At 36.5% G+C, this 18,116-nt stretch overlaps 2 protein-coding genes and 3 non-coding genes across 7 annotated transcripts; 4 read left to right on the top strand and 1 right to left on the bottom strand.

The window, feature by feature from the left end:
• Positions 1–882: 882 nt before the first annotated feature.
• LOC137966335 (methionine aminopeptidase 2B-like) lies at positions 883–12,160 on the bottom strand. Of its 3 annotated transcripts, none has more exons than XM_068812930.1 (14): positions 12,057–12,160; positions 11,329–11,882; positions 10,118–10,220; positions 6,238–6,283; positions 5,552–5,588; positions 5,349–5,456; positions 4,405–4,504; positions 3,984–4,129; positions 3,784–3,875; positions 3,535–3,629; positions 2,828–2,924; positions 2,424–2,567; positions 1,696–1,913; positions 883–1,172 (listed from the first exon to the last, which is right to left on the bottom strand). In XM_068812930.1, the coding sequence occupies exons 3-14, from the start codon at positions 10,205–10,207 to the stop codon at positions 1,062–1,064; spliced, it is 1,284 nt and encodes a 427-aa protein (XP_068669031.1). In that variant the 5' UTR covers positions 10,208–10,220; positions 11,329–11,882; positions 12,057–12,160; the 3' UTR covers positions 883–1,061. The 3 variants fall into 3 exon arrangements, with proteins under 3 accessions (XP_068669031.1, XP_068669026.1, XP_068669021.1); XM_068812925.1 differs by having other exon boundaries at positions 6,238–6,331; positions 11,324–11,882; positions 12,057–12,159; XM_068812920.1 differs by having other exon boundaries at positions 6,238–6,331; positions 12,057–12,159.
• An 892-nt stretch (positions 12,161–13,052) lies between these two features.
• On the top strand, positions 13,053–15,913 carry LOC137940076 (rRNA 2'-O-methyltransferase fibrillarin 1-like). Its single transcript, XM_068784997.1, has 6 exons — positions 13,053–13,217; positions 13,323–13,609; positions 13,774–13,869; positions 13,987–14,241; positions 15,367–15,435; positions 15,551–15,913. The coding sequence occupies exons 1-6, from the start codon at positions 13,202–13,204 to the stop codon at positions 15,725–15,727; spliced, it is 900 nt and encodes a 299-aa protein (XP_068641098.1). The 5' UTR covers positions 13,053–13,201; the 3' UTR covers positions 15,728–15,913.
• On the top strand, positions 14,556–14,668 carry LOC137943314 (small nucleolar RNA snoR100). Its single transcript, XR_011110650.1, has one exon. It is a non-coding gene; the product is annotated as a small nucleolar RNA snoR100 (small nucleolar RNA).
• LOC137943311 (small nucleolar RNA snoR60) lies at positions 14,727–14,798 on the top strand. Its single transcript, XR_011110647.1, has one exon. It is a non-coding gene; the product is annotated as a small nucleolar RNA snoR60 (small nucleolar RNA).
• LOC137943312 (small nucleolar RNA snoR60) lies at positions 14,987–15,059 on the top strand. Its single transcript, XR_011110648.1, has one exon. It is a non-coding gene; the product is annotated as a small nucleolar RNA snoR60 (small nucleolar RNA).
• Positions 15,914–18,116: the final 2,203 nt, after the last annotated feature.

Genomic DNA, 18,116 nt, shown 5'->3' with positions numbered 1-18,116 from the left:
TCTATGTTTTATTTTACCTGTAATTCAATTTTCTTGTAATTTGAATATAAAAGGGAGATATAAGAGTTTTAAGTGTTTTTACACTGGAAAAACAGTGTAAGACTTTCTTCAAGACTAGCTTCTTTTTGTTAATTAACTGTATGTACCTCAGTTCATGACATTACAGACATTTATCTACCTTTTCATATTCCTTCAAAAATAAGATACAATCATTTTTGTAGGTATGTATCTTTTTGTAATGGAAACTCAATTCATGCAAAAGAGTTTTTAGCTTTGTAATAGTTGCAAGCAGGGACTCGTGAGGAGGAAATGCTTCTTTCAATAGAGCAAGTACATTATCCAATGCTTTATTTCTCATGTTGAAAAGGTTCGGGTCAAGTTTGGAAGAACCCGTCCCTGATTTGAAACCTGGCAGTTTTTTTTTTCCTGCTCCGTCCCCAATCTGAAATCCGTCTCACCTGAAAACTCGTAATAAATATAAGACCATATTTAACGAAATCATTATTTTAGAATGTTGTACATGCATACTTGACGAGGAGTATATTTATCTTTTGTAATACAGTGTAACTTCACAAGAACTTTACTAAGGTGAAACTTGGACACTACAAGTTTTAACTTCAGATTTTACCCAGTTCTTTCAGACTCGTTTTGGTCCTGAATTCAGCTTCAGGCTTAGGTAAACCAGATAGAATTTTTAGAGCATCTATCCAGTTCCTGATAGACGGTGACAAAAGTAAAGAACACTAACATTGAGAAAGGAAATGAAGGATTCAGTATATGCTTTACCCAGTCCAGAGATATCATATGAAACAGCTTATTGCATTTGAGAACTAGCACGATGTTCCCAAATGTAACAGTTTCCCTCTGTGAATGCAACAAGCATCAACGTAAAATCACATGTTTTATGCATTTCTCGTAGTGGATATTTCAGAGAACATATTACTCTGTACTTCGTAGGTGCCGTCACATTCAATAAGACTTCTACGATGCAAATACAAAAAAAAAAAGAGCTACGTACATCTCCCAAGATTGCTCTACAATGCGTCTGAACTGATAGAGAGTTAGTAATCGTCACCTCTTGAAATCACCTCTTTACAGGTTGGCCGGAGTAAGATGGTGTGCTCAAACTGAGATACATAGCTGCCCTTCGTATCACATAAAGGGGGGTATGGCTGCAAAAGCAAGTAATAACCAAATTAGTCATGACAACGGACTTCTGCTCACCGACTCTTTGATGAATCAAATTTGTAACGAGTGAAATATGCTTAGATACACCAATCGATGTAGTGAAGAGCTACGTAGACTTGAATTGGACTGCTGAATTTACTGAATTTACAGAATATTGAAGGGAGTTGTGGGATACTCAAGAGGAGACCAATGGGTCACAAGTTTAGACGAAGTGGAAAACTGTTTATGAAACAACTAGCAGTTTGCTAGATCAACCTACGCCCGACCAATCAACCGGCAATGCACGAAGACAACTTTTATAAAGCATGTTGTTGTGACGGCACATGCAAAGGCAGAGGTATCAACAAACACAAACAGGCCAGAAAACCATTGACAAGAACAACCATTGCCCATAATGCAGAAAGAATCCAACTAGAACATAAATATTCTGCATATTGCTCATACCATCACCACCTTCAACAGCATCAACATTGTGATAAATACACTCGTCATATAAATAAAGTTTACCTGAACAATACGAGCATCGCAGAGGTTCCTCAGGGCCATCAGGTATTTTGTCTCACCAAGGCGGTCCAAGTACCGCTTACAAAAGGCCAATGTCGAAAAATGCTTGTTGATAGTTGCAAGCAGCTGTTTAGCTCTAGGCAATCTCAGTGGTATATGTCCTACTTCAAAGTTTTTCATGTAGTGACTGCACTCCAAATCTTCTCTTACATATCCTTTGCCTAAGTAATAATAGACATAAGCCAGCTTGATAATAAGTCAGGTCAGATCATCTTCTCAGTTAAGAAAAATCATTATGAGGTAAAAAAGGCCATAGGCCTTCAAACGTTGTCTTCTGCTATTTTTCTGCTGCTACATCATCATAGCTGTTACTTGGAAAACTGGCCACTAATTTTGCTACTGTTGCAAAGAGAGTAACTAGCCACAAAAAGAAGTTTTAATTTTGTGAAGAAAAAGGGCAATTTCGAAATGTAAACTTCTGTTTTAAAAAAGAGACATGGGCCTGGTCGCACATTCAGACTTTGGTCTCCCGTATTTCAGCTAATTTTCCCAATCAAGCTTTTGCTTATATTTACAAGATTGCCATTCTACGATCAGGCCCTCTTATAATGAATAGGACCAAGCCTACTCTTCCGTTCCCAATATGACATGCCAGAAAACTGATTAGACAAGGAGAGCCATTCCCAGAAAATGGTAATGATGGAACTTCATAAATCAGTAAATCTTCTTACCTGTTGATCCGAATGTCTCAATTGCATAAAATTCACCCTCTTCCATCTTTGTCTGATCTCCACCTTTAACAATTGGGACAGATTTTCCAGCATGAATTTGGTAGCGACCAATGCTATGTCCATTCAAATTTCTAATGCTTTTAACTGGCAAGAATAAAGAGTGAACTAAGGTGACCCCAAACATACCAGATCAGACGCAAGACACATGGCTTACATGCTAAATAAAAATTAATCCAGTTATTAACATGTAACTTAGAAGACAAAGACATGCTCAAAACAATTTGAAAGCAAAGTCAAAGTTCAACTAATGATACAGCTAAAAATTAAATCTACTAAAACTTTGATCCCAACAACCACCCAGATTAAAATTGCTCTTTGAAAAAAAAGGAAGGCAACAAACATACCCTGGAAAACCTTTCCATTAATCTCAACCTCATACGATTCCATAACCTCTTGAATTGCGGCACCGATATCACAAAGGCGTACATCAATTCCAGCTTCCTAAGGATAGTGAACTAAATCAGTCAAAACCCATAATCTGACTGAAGCAGAAAAACTGAATGTTTTTGGAACCTAATATTAGTCCCGTAAAACGTTCATTTCTGTTCAATTGTTTCCACATCCATCCCAAACTGTCTAGCTAAAGCCAAGAGGCCTTTTTTCCAAGTAATAAGCACTTGATGAAATCCAGGATCTGTGGAACAATTCTAACAATTTCCATCCTTTTCAAAATAATTTTAACAATTTCAAAACACTACAGATAATAGTTCTTAAGACTTTGAAGAACAGGTATGCAACTAAATTACTGTAAGATAGAAACATATCATCATTACCTGAAGCTAGGACAGTAAACCATGTGCGATGCCAAGGATAAGGCCTTTTCAGTATCTCATAATTCTATACAGTAACAGACTAGCATAAAAAATCCGTTTCATGACAATGTAAGAATTTTTTGTGGGAAGCAGCATCTACCACTAGAAACATATCATTAGATTTTTTTGTCATTTCCTTAGCAAATAACCACTGTTTCCCCAATTAAAAACAAGACTTATTTCATAACTAATCAAACTCAATAGAATATACCTTCAAAAGTTCATCTTGCCCAAATTACCTTAATTCCGGTGTTTGTAGCCTCTCGTGAAGCTTCAAGCAAGGGATCAAACATGGGATTGAATGCTACTGTAAATGCACAATCAACTATAAGTCCTGCAATAAGAACAGTTGGATATCAAAACAAGGATAAATTAGTATAATAGCATTAAAAAACCATGAGAAACTCAAAGCACATAAAAATTGAACTTTTTTTGTTGGATTTTTGTCTTTTGCATGGTAAAAGGGAGGGCTTGGTCCTGCAAAATACCATCTACATGTGTTCCAAAATCCAATTTCATGACATCATCATACTGTAGCACAGTCTTGTCGCCTGAATTAGGAGTCCAGTGTGCTGCAACCCTATCAAGAAAAAGCTTTCTGAATAAAAATATAGATAAAGAAAATATAAGTTGTGAACAAATGTGTTCTAGGTATAGACCAGGTATTTTCCTATAAGACAAACCTCACCAGTTTAAGGAGCATCCTGTCGGGAAGGCAATGCCTGCTTGAAGTCCATCCTCTGAAATTAATTTTCTAACAGTATTTTCCAGTGTCTCGCAGAGATCAGTCATCAACATTTCAGGCTTAATAATACTCCTCATATACTTCCTTACCTGTAATTTAGACCAAAAAATATCACATAGAATATAAGCCATAATCTGAGCAAACCCTAAACATCAACATTCCATCAACATTCCAGATGAAGATGCTAACATCTCAGCCCCAAACATGTATAAAATATTAAATCAAGTTGTATTCAGCCTTTGGCCCAATGGCAACATGGGAGGGTTTCTAGTTTGATGTCTTGGGTTCAAGCCACACTGAGGTATGGAGTGTAGTGTGCATGTGTAATCAACATTCCACAGAAAATACTAAATCCATTTAAAACCTGTCGATGAACTTCTGCTGCTCTGCGAACCGAGTTGTAAATGGGCTTCTCTAGGCGCTCCAATTCCCTCTTTTCTTCTGAAGTTGTTCTCCAAAGATTACTGGCAAAAGAGAAATGGAACCACGTTTATAAAAATAAGACAGAAACCTAGGAAACAGGAAACAGTAATTGCAACCAAAACTAGATAGATAACAGTAAAATTGTATCCTGTACATGCTATTCAAGCAACTAAGTCATAATCTAGATCTCAGCTGATAAAAGACATTGAATATTTAGATGCAATTAACTAAGTTCAATGAATGATAGCAACTACAGCTTTGTCAGGGCCAGGGGCAGAGCCAGGAAGGACCAACCTCCTTTGTGCCCCCCCCACCCACCCACCAAAATAAAGTTTACATCCCTTCCCTTCTCTCTCTTTCCCTTTAGTATGTGATTTGACCCCTCTATCAAAATCTTTTGGCTCTGCCACTGCACGAGGCCATATTGAATTATTCATAAATTTCTTTCAAGATAGATTTTAAAGAGAATCAAGACAAGGAATCCCACAACAGACCACAAACCAAACTTTATGGTGAATCCAGGATATCAAATAGAGGTCACCACCGTTCAAAAAAAAGTGCATTTAAAAAAAAAGGGATGCATCAGTTCCTTCTCCAGGTTTTTATTTAAAGTTCATTAAACACACACATATACACAACCCGAAGCACTAGTCAGACTTGAACTCCAGACCTCACATTCGAAAATCAGCTGTGTGGTCATTGAGCCAAAGACTTAATACAAACTAGTTTCATTTTAACTTAAAAAACGGAACATTTTATTAACATGCCAATTGCCAGTTATGAACTACAATTTTCTTCTAAAAAAAAGCTTCATTAGCCATGTTAGATGTTGTAAATGACACACCAAATGACGCCTATACTTGATTTACAGATGATTGCTCTTACTCATCTTTGTACTGTTGAATTTCACCCTCCAGAAATTCCCCAGAAGGAAACAGCTCAGTGACAGGAATGGTTGGTGGATCTGTCTGCTGGGTAGGTTCTTTCTTCTTCCTATAGAAGATGAACAGCAACCATTAGTCTATAAAGGAAACAACAGTAATATACATTCTATTGCATTGAAATTTCTGTAAGGAATAGGCACTCACTTGCTTTTGTTTTTCTTTTTCTTCTTCTTTGTTGGTTCTAGCATAAGAATTTGACAAACACAAAAAACAGCAGGATATCAGATATTTCTTTTTTTTTTAAATAATGACTTAAAAAAAGACATTTATACTCTAACAAACTGACCAAACCCATCTGATTAAGAATGACTATGAAACTTCGATAATGTCTCAAAATGTTGAGCACTTCTAAAAAAATGTCTTAAAACTTTGAACTACTCACATGATGCCACAAAAAACTAGCCAGACTACAAGAAACATCAACATATTTCTATTTTTGTCCTTCTTGAGTTGAAATAGGCAACTATAACTCTATATTTTCACTCAATGGTTAGGAATCCACTAGGATTTTACACAAGAAGAGAAAAATATACAGATCCCTTCATGTATGTCAGGAAAGTCATTGCATGTAAATGAGTTTATCATTATTAGGAGATACCCAAGCCTTCATCAAAATGATGTCCAAGAGTATTTTGTGATTATCTAAGTTCTACCTCAACCACCACAGGTGGAAATGATGACTTAGTTTATAATCAACCATGACAGTCTTATTGACTGAATACACTGAAGAAGAGATTAATAAACTATTCTGGAAATAAAGAATTGTTTTCTAAATGATATTCAGAAAAACATAATGACAAGAAACAAAGAACAAAGGTTACAAGCAAAACCTGTTGATCCATCCACAGCATCCCCTTGCCCATCTTCGTCATCATTCTGTAAAGAAAGTTCACCCTTCAAATCTTGGCCTTTAGAAGCAGATTCCTGAATAAATGATGTACATCTTGAATATGAACACATGAAAACAGAAAGCTGAGGGAAATCATGAATATGAGATCTAGAGAAGCAAATATATATATATATATATATATATATACAAGTTCAATTGTGTGCATGCATGTACATGGGCAAATTCATGCATGCAGCCATGAACAAAGACAAGCCACTTGACAAACTTTACACACACAAAAAAAAAAAAAAAAAGTTGACGTTAGGGTATTATAGTCATTTTACACATGCAATATATTTTGAAAGTGTTGTGTTTCTATTAAGAAGCAAAAGAAAATACAAAAATTAAGGGAGCAACCTAGTTACAACAAGATATTGCGAGGAGGCTCCATTTTTAGCAAGATTATTAATCGCAAATTGGCTGATCTAGGAACATGGATCCAGATTCAAGAAATCCTGAAAGAGATGTCTTTAATGTTGCAAAAAGTAGCCCAGTGGCGCCAAGGAGGCTCAAGGAAAGGAGAAGAACACCAACGGATGACTACTTTAGAATCGCCTTCAATGATTAGTGGGCCAGCAAGGTAATCACGGTAGGTAACCAAACCCCTTAAGAGGGCTATAAGCTCAGTAGAAGTGGAGTCTTAAAAACCCATGGGGCTAGATTAGGATATAAGTATGTTACCGTCAGAATTTTTGAAAAGCCCACCAAAGCCCGCAGGACCAGGGTTACCCACAAGAGTTGGGGTGGTGGTGTTGCTGAGTCACCACAGCCAGCTTGCAGATGACTTGGTCGTGACTCGCCGACAAGGGGCAGGTGAGGGGTCTGGTTCTGGTTCTGGTGGGCATGGATGGAGGATGGCAGGAGGAGAGGCAGTCGAAGGTAACTTTTACCCAGAAGAAAGCTTGTCCAACCACCAATTGATCCTCTGGTGGCTGGACCATGGGTTAATTGGGAGGATCAGCACTCTAGCGGAGTCAAGCCTGGCCATTTGAGCGGTGGCGTCATCCAGCATGAGTACTCTGCCAAAAGAGGCGGCGATTTCGTTGATCATGGAGTTTTGCCAGAGTTCAATAGGCAGACCATGGATGGATATCCATTGGCCAAAGGCAAGGGTAGGGGCGCTCGGGACCATTTTGCAGATGCAAGTGATGGGAGGGCTGCATGAGGATGAGATGGCGAGAGCAGCAGTCGTGTCTTCAACGGAGGAGAACTGGAGTAACCAGTCATTCTGACCAAGGTAAGAGGCTCTTGTCTGGCCCGAGTGCTGAGTTTGATCAGTGAACCACTTGACGATGGGTTTCCTTCTTCCAACAAGACAAAAGTAGAGACCACAAGGGAGTTTGCTAGTGGCTTGCGACCGTCAGAGAGCGAGTAGGCACACAAGCAGAATGTAATATGTTCCACTAGTTTACATAAGATTCATGTAGTAGTAGGGTATAAGAGTCTTTTGTGTTTCACTTATTTTTTTCTGTTATTGATGCAGATGTATATGCTGGATTAGAGGGGCAATTTTGTCTTTACTTTTAATTTTCACTTAAAGTGATAACATGAGAGTTAGAGGTCTGGACTAACTGCAGCAGTTTTGCTCCCTTTCTCTTGTTCAATCTCTCTCGCTCTTTCTTCTCTTTTACTTCTTCTTTCCACACTTTTACAGGAACAAAAGCATCAAAATTTATTATACTGTAATAAATAATAATAGTAAAATAGGAGCAAAAAGAAGAGTCCAGGAAGGAAACAAAGGTTAGAGTTGCATTAATTGTCAGTACATTGTACTTTAGTTCCTCTTTAGTTTAAGAGATTCAAAACATCTATGAATTGGTGTCTCAAATGATGGAAATGAAAGGATTACGAAAAGCAAGGGTGCTAGTTTAATTTGAGAAACAGAGAACTTACCATTTAAAATGCATGTTGTGGAGCCTTTGTCCAACACCTTGTTGTGGAGGAAGGCCCTTCTAGCTAGGTTTGTTAGTACTCTTCTCTCTCTTGTACAGTTTATACACCTCGTTTAAAAAAAAAAAAAAAAAAAGGAACCTTTGCATATTCAATAGCTAATTCTTAGACCTAATCTTTTCAAAGCCTGCTTGACTGGCTCGCCCACTTGCATATATTCTCCCCATGGCATGCCTGATTTTAGAAATCATCCTTCACAATGGTGGCCAGTGATGAAAGAGTATCTGTTGCTTAATTTTCCTACTTCATGCCACTTCTAGTTTTATGGATCAAGGCAATTCACAAGTCACCGTGCTAACTTTTTTGAAGCTCCAAAACTTGCAGATCATAGACCTTCTTAATCTTTACATTTAGCTAGGTTCTGTAACTACTACTACTTCCAAACAATAACACCACAGGTACCACAAAAATTACTATCCATCATGCCCTGTCAGTGAAGGCAAGCAAAAACTGCAAGCTTTATAAATGAACTGTACTGACCAAGAGTTGTGAACATGACAAATCAAAAGCACCAAGGAAGAATCCACCACCAATGCATTAAGGACCAGCATTACCAAGAGGAGCCATAGTTCAGGCAAATTGGCCATTATTAAATGTTGTCTCGCAGCACAAAACACAAGATTGAAAAACAAGAAAAAAATCAAAACATGAGGCATTTGCGTGATTTTATAAATAAAAATTTCAAATTTTGCTCCATTACCACCGCACCAAGTGAAACTGCCCAGAAATTAGGTGCCCACCTTTTTAATACCATCAGGTGAATTAGATTCCTTCCATTCCATTCTTCACAGCTCCTACTGCTAGACTCAATCCCCCTTGCAAGTTATCTTATTATCTCTCAGGATCTCCTACAACTCACATTATATTGTGTTCCTAGGAAACATCCTAACTCAAGGCCTGCTAATAAAATGCCTTCTTCCAGAGATCTTTCCCTAATTTGGCAGACGAAACTATTAATCACACTATAACATCTTCCAGCTTCAGTATATGAGTTGCATTCTTCCCATTGTGTCCACAGTGCTGCTGCTCTACCATTTTCACCTGGACTAAGGAAGCTCATCTTTCCATGGCCCCTAAATTCCACCAGTGTAAAAACTAAATGAGAGGGCTTTAGATGGTAAACCAGTAACAGGAGGGATGTCACAGAACAAATAATGCGGAAGTTCAAAAGAGATCCAAAGCGACTGCAGTTCACAATGAAGAGTGCAAGATTATTGTCTTAAAGACACTAAAGACTCAGATCTTTCCAGGGATTAAGACACTTCAAGACCAGATCCAGGCGTTTAGTCCTTAAAGAAGCTCTTGTTCTTAATTTGAAAAAAGCTATCTTAGATTCCCCATCGGGACTAGGTAAGTACTTCGAAGAGATCAGGATATTACCAACTTGCCTCTCTCTTAGTAAATTGGCAACTCCTTCTCAGTCCATTTCAAGTAGAAACCAAGATCTACAAATTACTGAACAGATGTGCTAATGTAGTGTGGAATAACCTGACCACATTTTCAAAGGTGAACTGATACCACTGTAACCTGACCTGGTATTGTTTTGCTCTTCTTCATTTGAATACTTGTTTTTTAATAAACTATTAGAAGTCTTTAAAGCAGCCATCTTTTTTTTTTTAAATGACGACCATCGAATATATGAATTGATGAATGTTTCTCAAGACCCTTTGCTGTAAACAGTGATATAAAATATCCAGCATATTGTAGTAATTTGAAGTGGATGAAAATATTTTTTTTCAAAAATGCTCCAAAATCAAAGCTTCGGTCCATGACCAAGAGGAACATAAAATGAAGTCATAAGCATAAAAAAAATTTAAGAATAGAGCTCCATGACAAATACATAAAAAGTATCTGAAGAAAGAAATACATACAGAGCCATTAATCAGGGTAGCTTGATCAAGTTGCAAGTGCTTTAAATCCTCAGAAGCCTCCTCAATTACATTGTTAACAGAGTCCCCCATGTTTTTTTGGCCTCTGGAATACAATGTGACCGTAGTTGAGCTTGTATAAGATCATAGTAATATCAAAACCAAAAATAAGACAAACCAATGAGATTGTGTATAGTCCAGCAGTTGCCCAATAAGAGTTTTATGTTATTGAAAATGTCTATTGTTAAGATGAGTTTCATATGGATCTAGGATAAGAAAGATTTTGTAATTATTAACTGGGGAGAAGCTTCTTAACTTCGGCTAATTATTCTGGGACAGACCTAATCCACATTTAACATTGTATCCGAGTAGGTAACCTTACATGGACCTCCACCCAAAATTGTCCATATATAGGATCTATAAAGTTACACGTAAAAGGGAGTGTTAAGAATAATCCCATGTAGATCCAGGATAAGAAAAATTTTGTGCTTGCTACTTGGGAAGAGACTTCCTAACTTCTGCTGGTTATTTTAGGATGCCCCTGAATCCAATTTTAACATCTAAGATTAAAAAAACTTACAATTTCTCACTAAGGTTCGGGATTACTGCTTTATCTTCTTGAAATTGATACTTATATAAAGCACATAGGATCAAGTTTGCTATTTCAAAAATACAAACAGAGTATAATCAGGGAGCCAAACAAAAATTACATTAAGGTAATCTCCTTTACACAGTTTCCTTTATTTTCGATATAGCATCCGACAATACTCGAAAAATCAGTAATTTCTAATTCATATCCTTTGCTCCCGTAAATGAACTACTTCTAATGACCGGCTTGACATGGTCCCCTCCCTTTGACAATACCGTAGAACACCTGATGATTTAGAAGGAAAATTGAGCCTTTTATTCTCCCATGAAAAAATTAGTCACAAATATCAAATGGAAACTGACCCAAAGAAATCAAAAGAAGAAGGAGAAAATAGGAAACATGTTCAGCATGACTGCTCGATAGGTTCAACTGAGTATTGGCCGAGTTCTCGACTAAAAACCATAATCCATCATTCTGTAGGAGGTTTCTCGAAATGAAAATGACTAAATCAGCGTGAGAATCAAAACCAGTAAGAGCATACGTAAAACAGAAATGAATAATAAAAAAATAACGCTTTTTTTTCTGATTCCCAAGAAGAAAAGCTCAACAAACTCAGCTACCTGACCTGATGACCGATGGAAGAGATGATAAGAACTTGTCTGCTGTCTAGTAGAGTTGATCAGAGAAGCGAGGGGTAGGTTAGTCGCTCTCGGTCTCTTGTGAGCTCGAAAACCTCAGATTCTCAAAACCGCGTCCGCTCATCGCCGGTTATTTTCCCCATACGGGAAAATAACGCTCTTTTGTCTAATCACAAATGTCAAAGGGTTCGGCTGACCGGGTTGGTTCGTGTTGAGAACCGGTTTGGTGAATGAACCGAGTTTAATCTACAGAAGAAAAATCACCGTCGAGAGCAGGATAGACTGGTTTCAGACGTCCGCCTGAATCTTGCTTTCCTCTCACATCTCGGATCGAACATCTCTCTGCATATCTGATAGCGATACAATCCACCTAACAGGCAGGAAAGCCATTCTAATGGCGGAAAACCCCAGCCAGTTCGCGGTTCTATACTGTCCAGTTCTGCTCCCTCCCCGCTGATTACTGTGAGTTCAGATCCAATTCCGAGAAATGCAAACCTTGGTTGATCCAAAACAGTCCTCAACTCTACCCCGATACTCAGATCTGAATTCAAATTTTAGACAGGATTAAGTATCGGAGACAGATTGACCAAGAACTACATGAACAATCTCAGTCTTATCTCTGAACAACGTTTAATTTCATTTATGATAAGAATGAAAATACACCATATTTTGTTCTTTAGTACCTTAGCAGGAAGAAAGCTACCAGGTTTCTCACCTTCCACGGAATCTACAGGAGTGTCCTCTGATGACCTCATATGCCTAGTTCCTTCAAGAATTTCTTCCCAATTAGCAGGTCAGTCCACTGTTTATCACGAAAAAATCAAAAACTTTGAACTCAACCTTTGCCCACCCCTAATTACAAGGTGACGAGTAAACCTGTTTTTATCCTTGTATTTCTATGTTTTTGTGACCCAAATTAGATTTAGAGTGCTCATTGGAAAAACTTTCTTGTGTTAGTGTGTTAATGTAGTGGAAAGTAGGGAATAAGTTTATTAATAAAATATTCAGATAGATTTAATTTGATGAAGATATTTTTATTTAATTTTTAATTAAAAAATAAGATAAATTAATTAATTTTTTAAAATAAAATTATTTTAATTAATTAATATATCTAAATAAATATAATTACTTTTATAATATCTAGATACGTGGTCAAATTCTTACCACTATTATATTAGTAACTTAATATATTATTAAAAATTATAAATATAATAAATAAATAAGATATTCTATTAATAACATAAGATAAATTTTTGTTTAGTCTAAATTAATATAATAATTACAAAGTAAAAAATAGTTTAATTTATAAATAGAATACTTAAAAAAATCTAATTTAGATACTTGAATTAATTTTACGATACCTTAATAATCACTCTTAAATTAATAATTTAATATAATATTTAAAGTCATAAAAATATTAAATAAATAAATAAATTATTTTATTAATAAAATAATATCAGTATTTTTATTAAAATCCAAGTGAATTAATTTAGTTTAAAAGTGAATTCACTTTCAATACCGTATTGAAGCCGACCAGACCACCATATTGATTTCAACGTGGTTCGGTTCGGCTCGATGCCACACCATTTAACGTGGGCAAGGGTGGTCTGGTTTGCTTCAATAGGGGCCTCAGTCCTCACCGTTTAGGTCCGACTCTCTTACCGGTTAATAGATTTTTTGGTCATTTTGCTCATTTCAGCAGCACCACCCAGTAGTTAAAACCCTAATTCCGGCGCAATATAAACTACTCTTCCGTCTTCTTAAACCCTGAAACCCCCACTCCAGCTTTTAAATCCCCTCTTCAACTCCTTAAAAAATCTACACCTCTTTACACTCTCTTCCACTCGAATCGTTGCGGTGATGAGGCCCCCTCGAGGTGAAGTTTTGTTTGCGGTTACTCGGATGAAAAGCGATACTTTTTTGTTTATATTTGCTCTCACATTGTTTCTATTTGATTGTTTTTTTTCCCGATGAATCTCAGGTCGCGGTGGAGGGGGGTTTCGCGGGAGGAGTGATGGAGGTGGCGGGAGAGGAAGAGGAAGAGGAAGAGGTGGTGGAAGAGATGCTGGTGGTCGTGGTGGTGGTCGAGGCAGCGGCAGAGGCCGGGGTGGAGGCCGAGGTGGTGGAATGAGGGGAGGGAGCAAGGTTGTGGTGGAACCCCATCGCCATGAGGGTGTGTTCGTTGCCAAGGGGAAGGAGGATGCTCTGGTCACGAAGAACTTGGTTATGGGAGACTCCGTTTACGGCGAGAAAAGAATCGCAGTTCAGGTGGGTTATAGATTGTTTTTTTCTTTTTCTTGGTGGTGTGACAAACTGTAAATAGTTAATACGCCTGTTAAATGGCATTGTCTCACTTTCGTCTTGTAAAAAGAGAAGCTTTATCAAATTTTATTCTTTGGCTCTGACCTTCTTTGCTTGTAATTTTGTTGTAGAATGAGGATGGAACAAAGGTGGAGTACAGAGTCTGGAATCCCTTCCGTTCAAAGTTGGCTGCAGCCATTCTTGGTGGTGTTGACAAAATCTGTATTGTGAGCTTTTTCTCGATGGGACAGTAAATATAGTTCTGTTGGGTTATCCGTTTTGTATATGAAGCTTGTTTTAGTAATGTGTACTTCTTTATGGACTTCTTCTTTGATTTACTGTAGGCGCCTGGATCCAAGGTTCTTTACCTCGGTGCTGCTTCGGGTACCACCGTGTCTCATGTATCTGACCTTGTAGGACCTACTGGGATAGTCTATGCGGTTGAGTTCTCTCATAGAAGTGGTAGGGATTTGGTTAACATGGCAAAGAAAAGAACAAACGTGATTCCTATCATAGAGGATGCTAGACATCCTGCCAAGTATAGAATGCTTGTTGGTATGGTTGATGTCATCTTCTCTGATGTAGCCCAGCCGGATCAGGTTTGTGTGACATATTTGTAGCTTATTCAAAATTTCAACATTCTGTGCATGGAGGATAGTGGACGTGGTCCTCCATCTGTCAGTTTTGGATGGTGTGGAAGACTCTAACCTGTTTCAGTACTATTTCTCGCATTTAGCTCTTAAAAAGCTGTTTTTTTACTGCCTGTTAGATTCATGGATGTGGCATAGAGTGTTATTCAATAAACGTTGTGTTTATTTTCATTTTATTTAATGGCTTTCTGCCGTAATTAGCTGTTTTTGCATATTTGCTGAACGATTCTGTGCACAACAAGCCGATGCTCTAGATGTATATTGTATTAAGGAAGCATGGTACTGTGCACAGAGATGAATCGCTAATGGGGTCTATGTCTGCTCGCCTCAACTCCTTCGGGACTTGATATGGTGGGTCTGGATTTGACCCACATCTTTTGTTTGTGTATAAGAATTATTTGCTTATCCTTAGTTTTTGGTTTCTCTATCAAGGCAAGCATATGAAGAGTTTACTCGGATTCCCCTTCAAGACTTCTTGGATGATGCAATTTCGAGTTTCTGATGCAAGCAAGATCTGCTTTTGCTGTTTTGTTTTACAGATATGTTTTGTAGTGAGATTAGGTCATCTTGTCTGTCTGTGAGAAGTTTTAACTTGGAATGTTGCAAAAATTTTGTTTAAATTAATCTGTAAACTATACCAAAGATGTGGAGATCGGTAAAACCAATAATTGGAAGTGTTATTTAACCTAACATTAAACGTGTGATGAGATTTACTCGGATTCCCCTTCAGGACTGTATGGATGATGCAGGTTTGAGTCTATGATGCTAATATCTGTTTTTATTTATTATATCTCTCCTTTGTTATTTGTTTTAAAGATTTGTGAACTTTAGTTACACTCATGTGGACATTTTTTTCGTAGTTCAGCTAACTCCATTACTATCAATTTAATCCTTTTTAAATAATAGTTGTTCTCCATATTTTATATTTCTTTTGACCTGTTTAAATAGTTGGGTATTAGTTTCTTTTTTATTGTTTTAGTCCACTCAGTTACTTTTCTGAAATCATGCCTCTTTTACATTCTTGTGGCTGTTATTGTAAGTCATGATCTTTCTGATGCTGCTTGGCATTTCCAGGCAAGAATCTTAGCTCTGAATGCCTCATATTTCTTGAAAAATGGAGGTTATTTTGTGATATCTATCAAGGTAAAGTTTTTGCACTAGCACTATTAAGCCTGTTTTCGTTATGTTTGTGGTCTTGTGTTTTAGACCTGGTTTTGCTCTCCAATCCCTTAACTTTTAGTACCTTCTGCTTCTTTAGGCAAACTGCATAGATTCAACTGTTCCAGCAGAGGCTGTTTTTGCACAAGAAGTGAAGAAGTTACAGGCAGACCAATTCAAGCCTCAGGAACAGGTGACACTTGAGCCCTTCGAAAGGGACCATGCTTGTGTTGTTGGTGCCTATAGGGTTCCCAAGAAGAACAAAGTTGCAACCTAAACCAGTTATGATAAAATTGGATCACTAGATAAGTTTTTGTTCCAGATACTGTTATTCGAGAGTTGGTCCTTGATTGTCACTTCTCATCTGGCTAGAAAGTTGTAAGATTTTTGTAATATGAATGAGTTTTTATGTACCTTTCCTTTTTTGTTCTGGAAAATTTTCTTGGAATTTTATCATCTTAGATTCTCTGCTCTTATAATATTTCAACAATAATTCACTCTTATTATTATTTGGTTTGAGTGAGATAATAGAGAAGAAATCAGAATTCATAGGAAAAACTCAAGGTTTTCTAACCTGGTATGTTTAAATAAGCTACCAATCCTTGTTGAGCCCAATTCATGGTCCGGTATCAATATTACCTGGGCCGAACTTCGTTTGCCTAAAATCCTAAAATTGTTATTGAGTTCGAGTCCAAAAATTTTAACCGAATTCGAGTTAGTTCTAGTTTTAACATACATTTAAAAAAAAATTAAAAATATATATAAAATTATGTATATATTTTATTTACCTCTACATAAATTTGGGCATAACCTATATATATAATACATGTATAAGATTGGGTATGACTTCTATTTAAAATTAAGCATAATTTATGTATATAATATTTATATAAAATTCAGCATGACCTCTACTTAAAATTGGGCATAATTTATATACATAATACCTGCATAAACACTTCATAAACACTCCAGAAAATTGGTTATATATTTCATAAACACTCCATGAAATTGTTTATACACTCCATACACTTCATAAAATAGTCTAAACACTTTATACATTGCATAACATTATGAATAAACTCTATACAATAATCAAACATAACAAAATTAAATGAAATATCACTATCAATTTATAATCACCCAAATAAAAACTATAAATCCTTTAAATAAAATCCTATTACTATTAGAGACTTACTAGAAAATTAAAAGAAATATTTTAAATTTTTCCTAGGAAAGTTAAATGGACCTCTTATTACCTTTTCTAAGGAAATAAATAAAAATTAATAATTAATCTAATATATTATTATACTTATCGATAAATTTTTAATCAAATAAAATATCAAATACAAACTTGCTATGAAAATTACCTCATACTAAAAGGATTATATCATCAACAGTCAAATACTTATTCAAAATCTTTTTATACGGTTTTCTAACCCATCTTGGCAAGAAAATCTTACTTATAAAATTATATGATTTTTTAACAAGAATTTTTAATTAGAAAAATATTTTCAAAAAACATGAGGCACTAATTGTCCCTAAATTTCTACTAAAAATGTTTTTTCAATATTTATTGAAAAAACACTAATAGTCTCTAGAACGTATTTCTACTAAAATATCTTTTCAATTTCTTCAAGAGTCATGAGGAAGGGACAAAGAGTTTTTTTTTTTCCTTGTTTATGATCTCGCACGTAGGGGTGGAGATTGAATTTCAATAATGGATTAAAATGCACCGATATTAATATTTTTTACTCCAATTGTTATTTAGCTTGTTTTGTAATTTTTGAATCTGGCCATAAATTTACTACGGCCTTCTTAGTACCCCTAGATGAAAATTTATATTCTAGGAAAAACTAGAAATATTTTTCCTATAATACATATTCCCAAAAAAACCCTTACATAAAATCCTATTACTATTAGTGACTTATTAGAAAATTACAAGAAATATTTTAAAATTTTCTTAGGAAAGTTAAATGGACCTTTTATTGCCTCTTCTAGGGAAATAAATAAAAAATAATAATCAATCTAATATATTATTATACTTATCGATAAATTTTTAATCAAATAAAATGTCAAAAACAAAATTACTTAGAAAATTATATGATTTTTAATAAGAAATTTCAATTAGAAAAATGTTTAAAAAAATGAGATACTAATAGTTCATAGAAACTTATTTCTATAAAATGTATTTTTAATTTTTTCAAGAGCTATGAGGAAGGAGAGTTTAAGGAAAAAGTTTTTTTTTTTACTTTACAATCTCGCACGTGCGAGATCATCTTCGTGCGGGGGAGGGGGGAGATTATTTCTCCCCTAAAGTTATTGCTTTAGGTTTTTTGCTGAGACACGGAGGGAAGGGGGTTACGACGTCGGGGAGGACCTATCGTCGAGGATGACGACTGTGACAGAAGCAACGGTGATGGAAGCGACGACTAGGAGAGGAAGAAATCGAATGGACGGCCATAGAAGCGGCCGACGAGCAGCTGTCGACGACAATAGAGGCGGCGACAATAGCCGACGGGAGGGGCTCGACAGTGACGAGGGAAGGAAAATTCCCCCCCTCCCCACAGTCCCGCTCCCGACCTGATACCGATCCCGACTCACTTCGAGCCAGCTCGCGAGCTGACGAACCGAACCTGGCTTCGGTCGTTAAGGTAAACGAGCCGATT

This window comes from Aristolochia californica, unplaced genomic scaffold, assembly GCF_029961685.1.
Source record: "Aristolochia californica isolate CCGP_79_NKW_82.1479 unplaced genomic scaffold, dmAriCali1.0.hap1 SCAF_10, whole genome shotgun sequence".
Classification (NCBI taxonomy): domain Eukaryota; kingdom Viridiplantae; phylum Streptophyta; class Magnoliopsida; order Piperales; family Aristolochiaceae; genus Aristolochia; species Aristolochia californica.
This window is presented reverse-complemented; position numbering and strand designations above follow the sequence as displayed.

Coding starts and splice junctions, on each gene's coding strand:
- LOC137966335 (XM_068812925.1), bottom strand. CDS start 10,207: ATGGGGGACTCTGTTAACAATGTAATTGAGGAGGCTTCTGAGGATTTA. Junction 3,630..3,783: donor TTTTGGAACACATGTAGATG/GTATTTTGCAGG, acceptor TTCTTATTGCAG/GACTTATAGTTGATTGTGCA. Junction 1,173..1,695: donor GCGATGCTCGTATTGTTCAG/GTAAACTTTATT, acceptor TTGCTTTTGCAG/CCATACCCCCCTTTATGTGA.
- LOC137940076 (XM_068784997.1), top strand. Junction 13,870..13,986: donor GTGTTGACAAAATCTGTATT/GTGAGCTTTTTC, acceptor GATTTACTGTAG/GCGCCTGGATCCAAGGTTCT. Junction 14,242..15,366: donor ATGTAGCCCAGCCGGATCAG/GTTTGTGTGACA, acceptor TGGCATTTCCAG/GCAAGAATCTTAGCTCTGAA.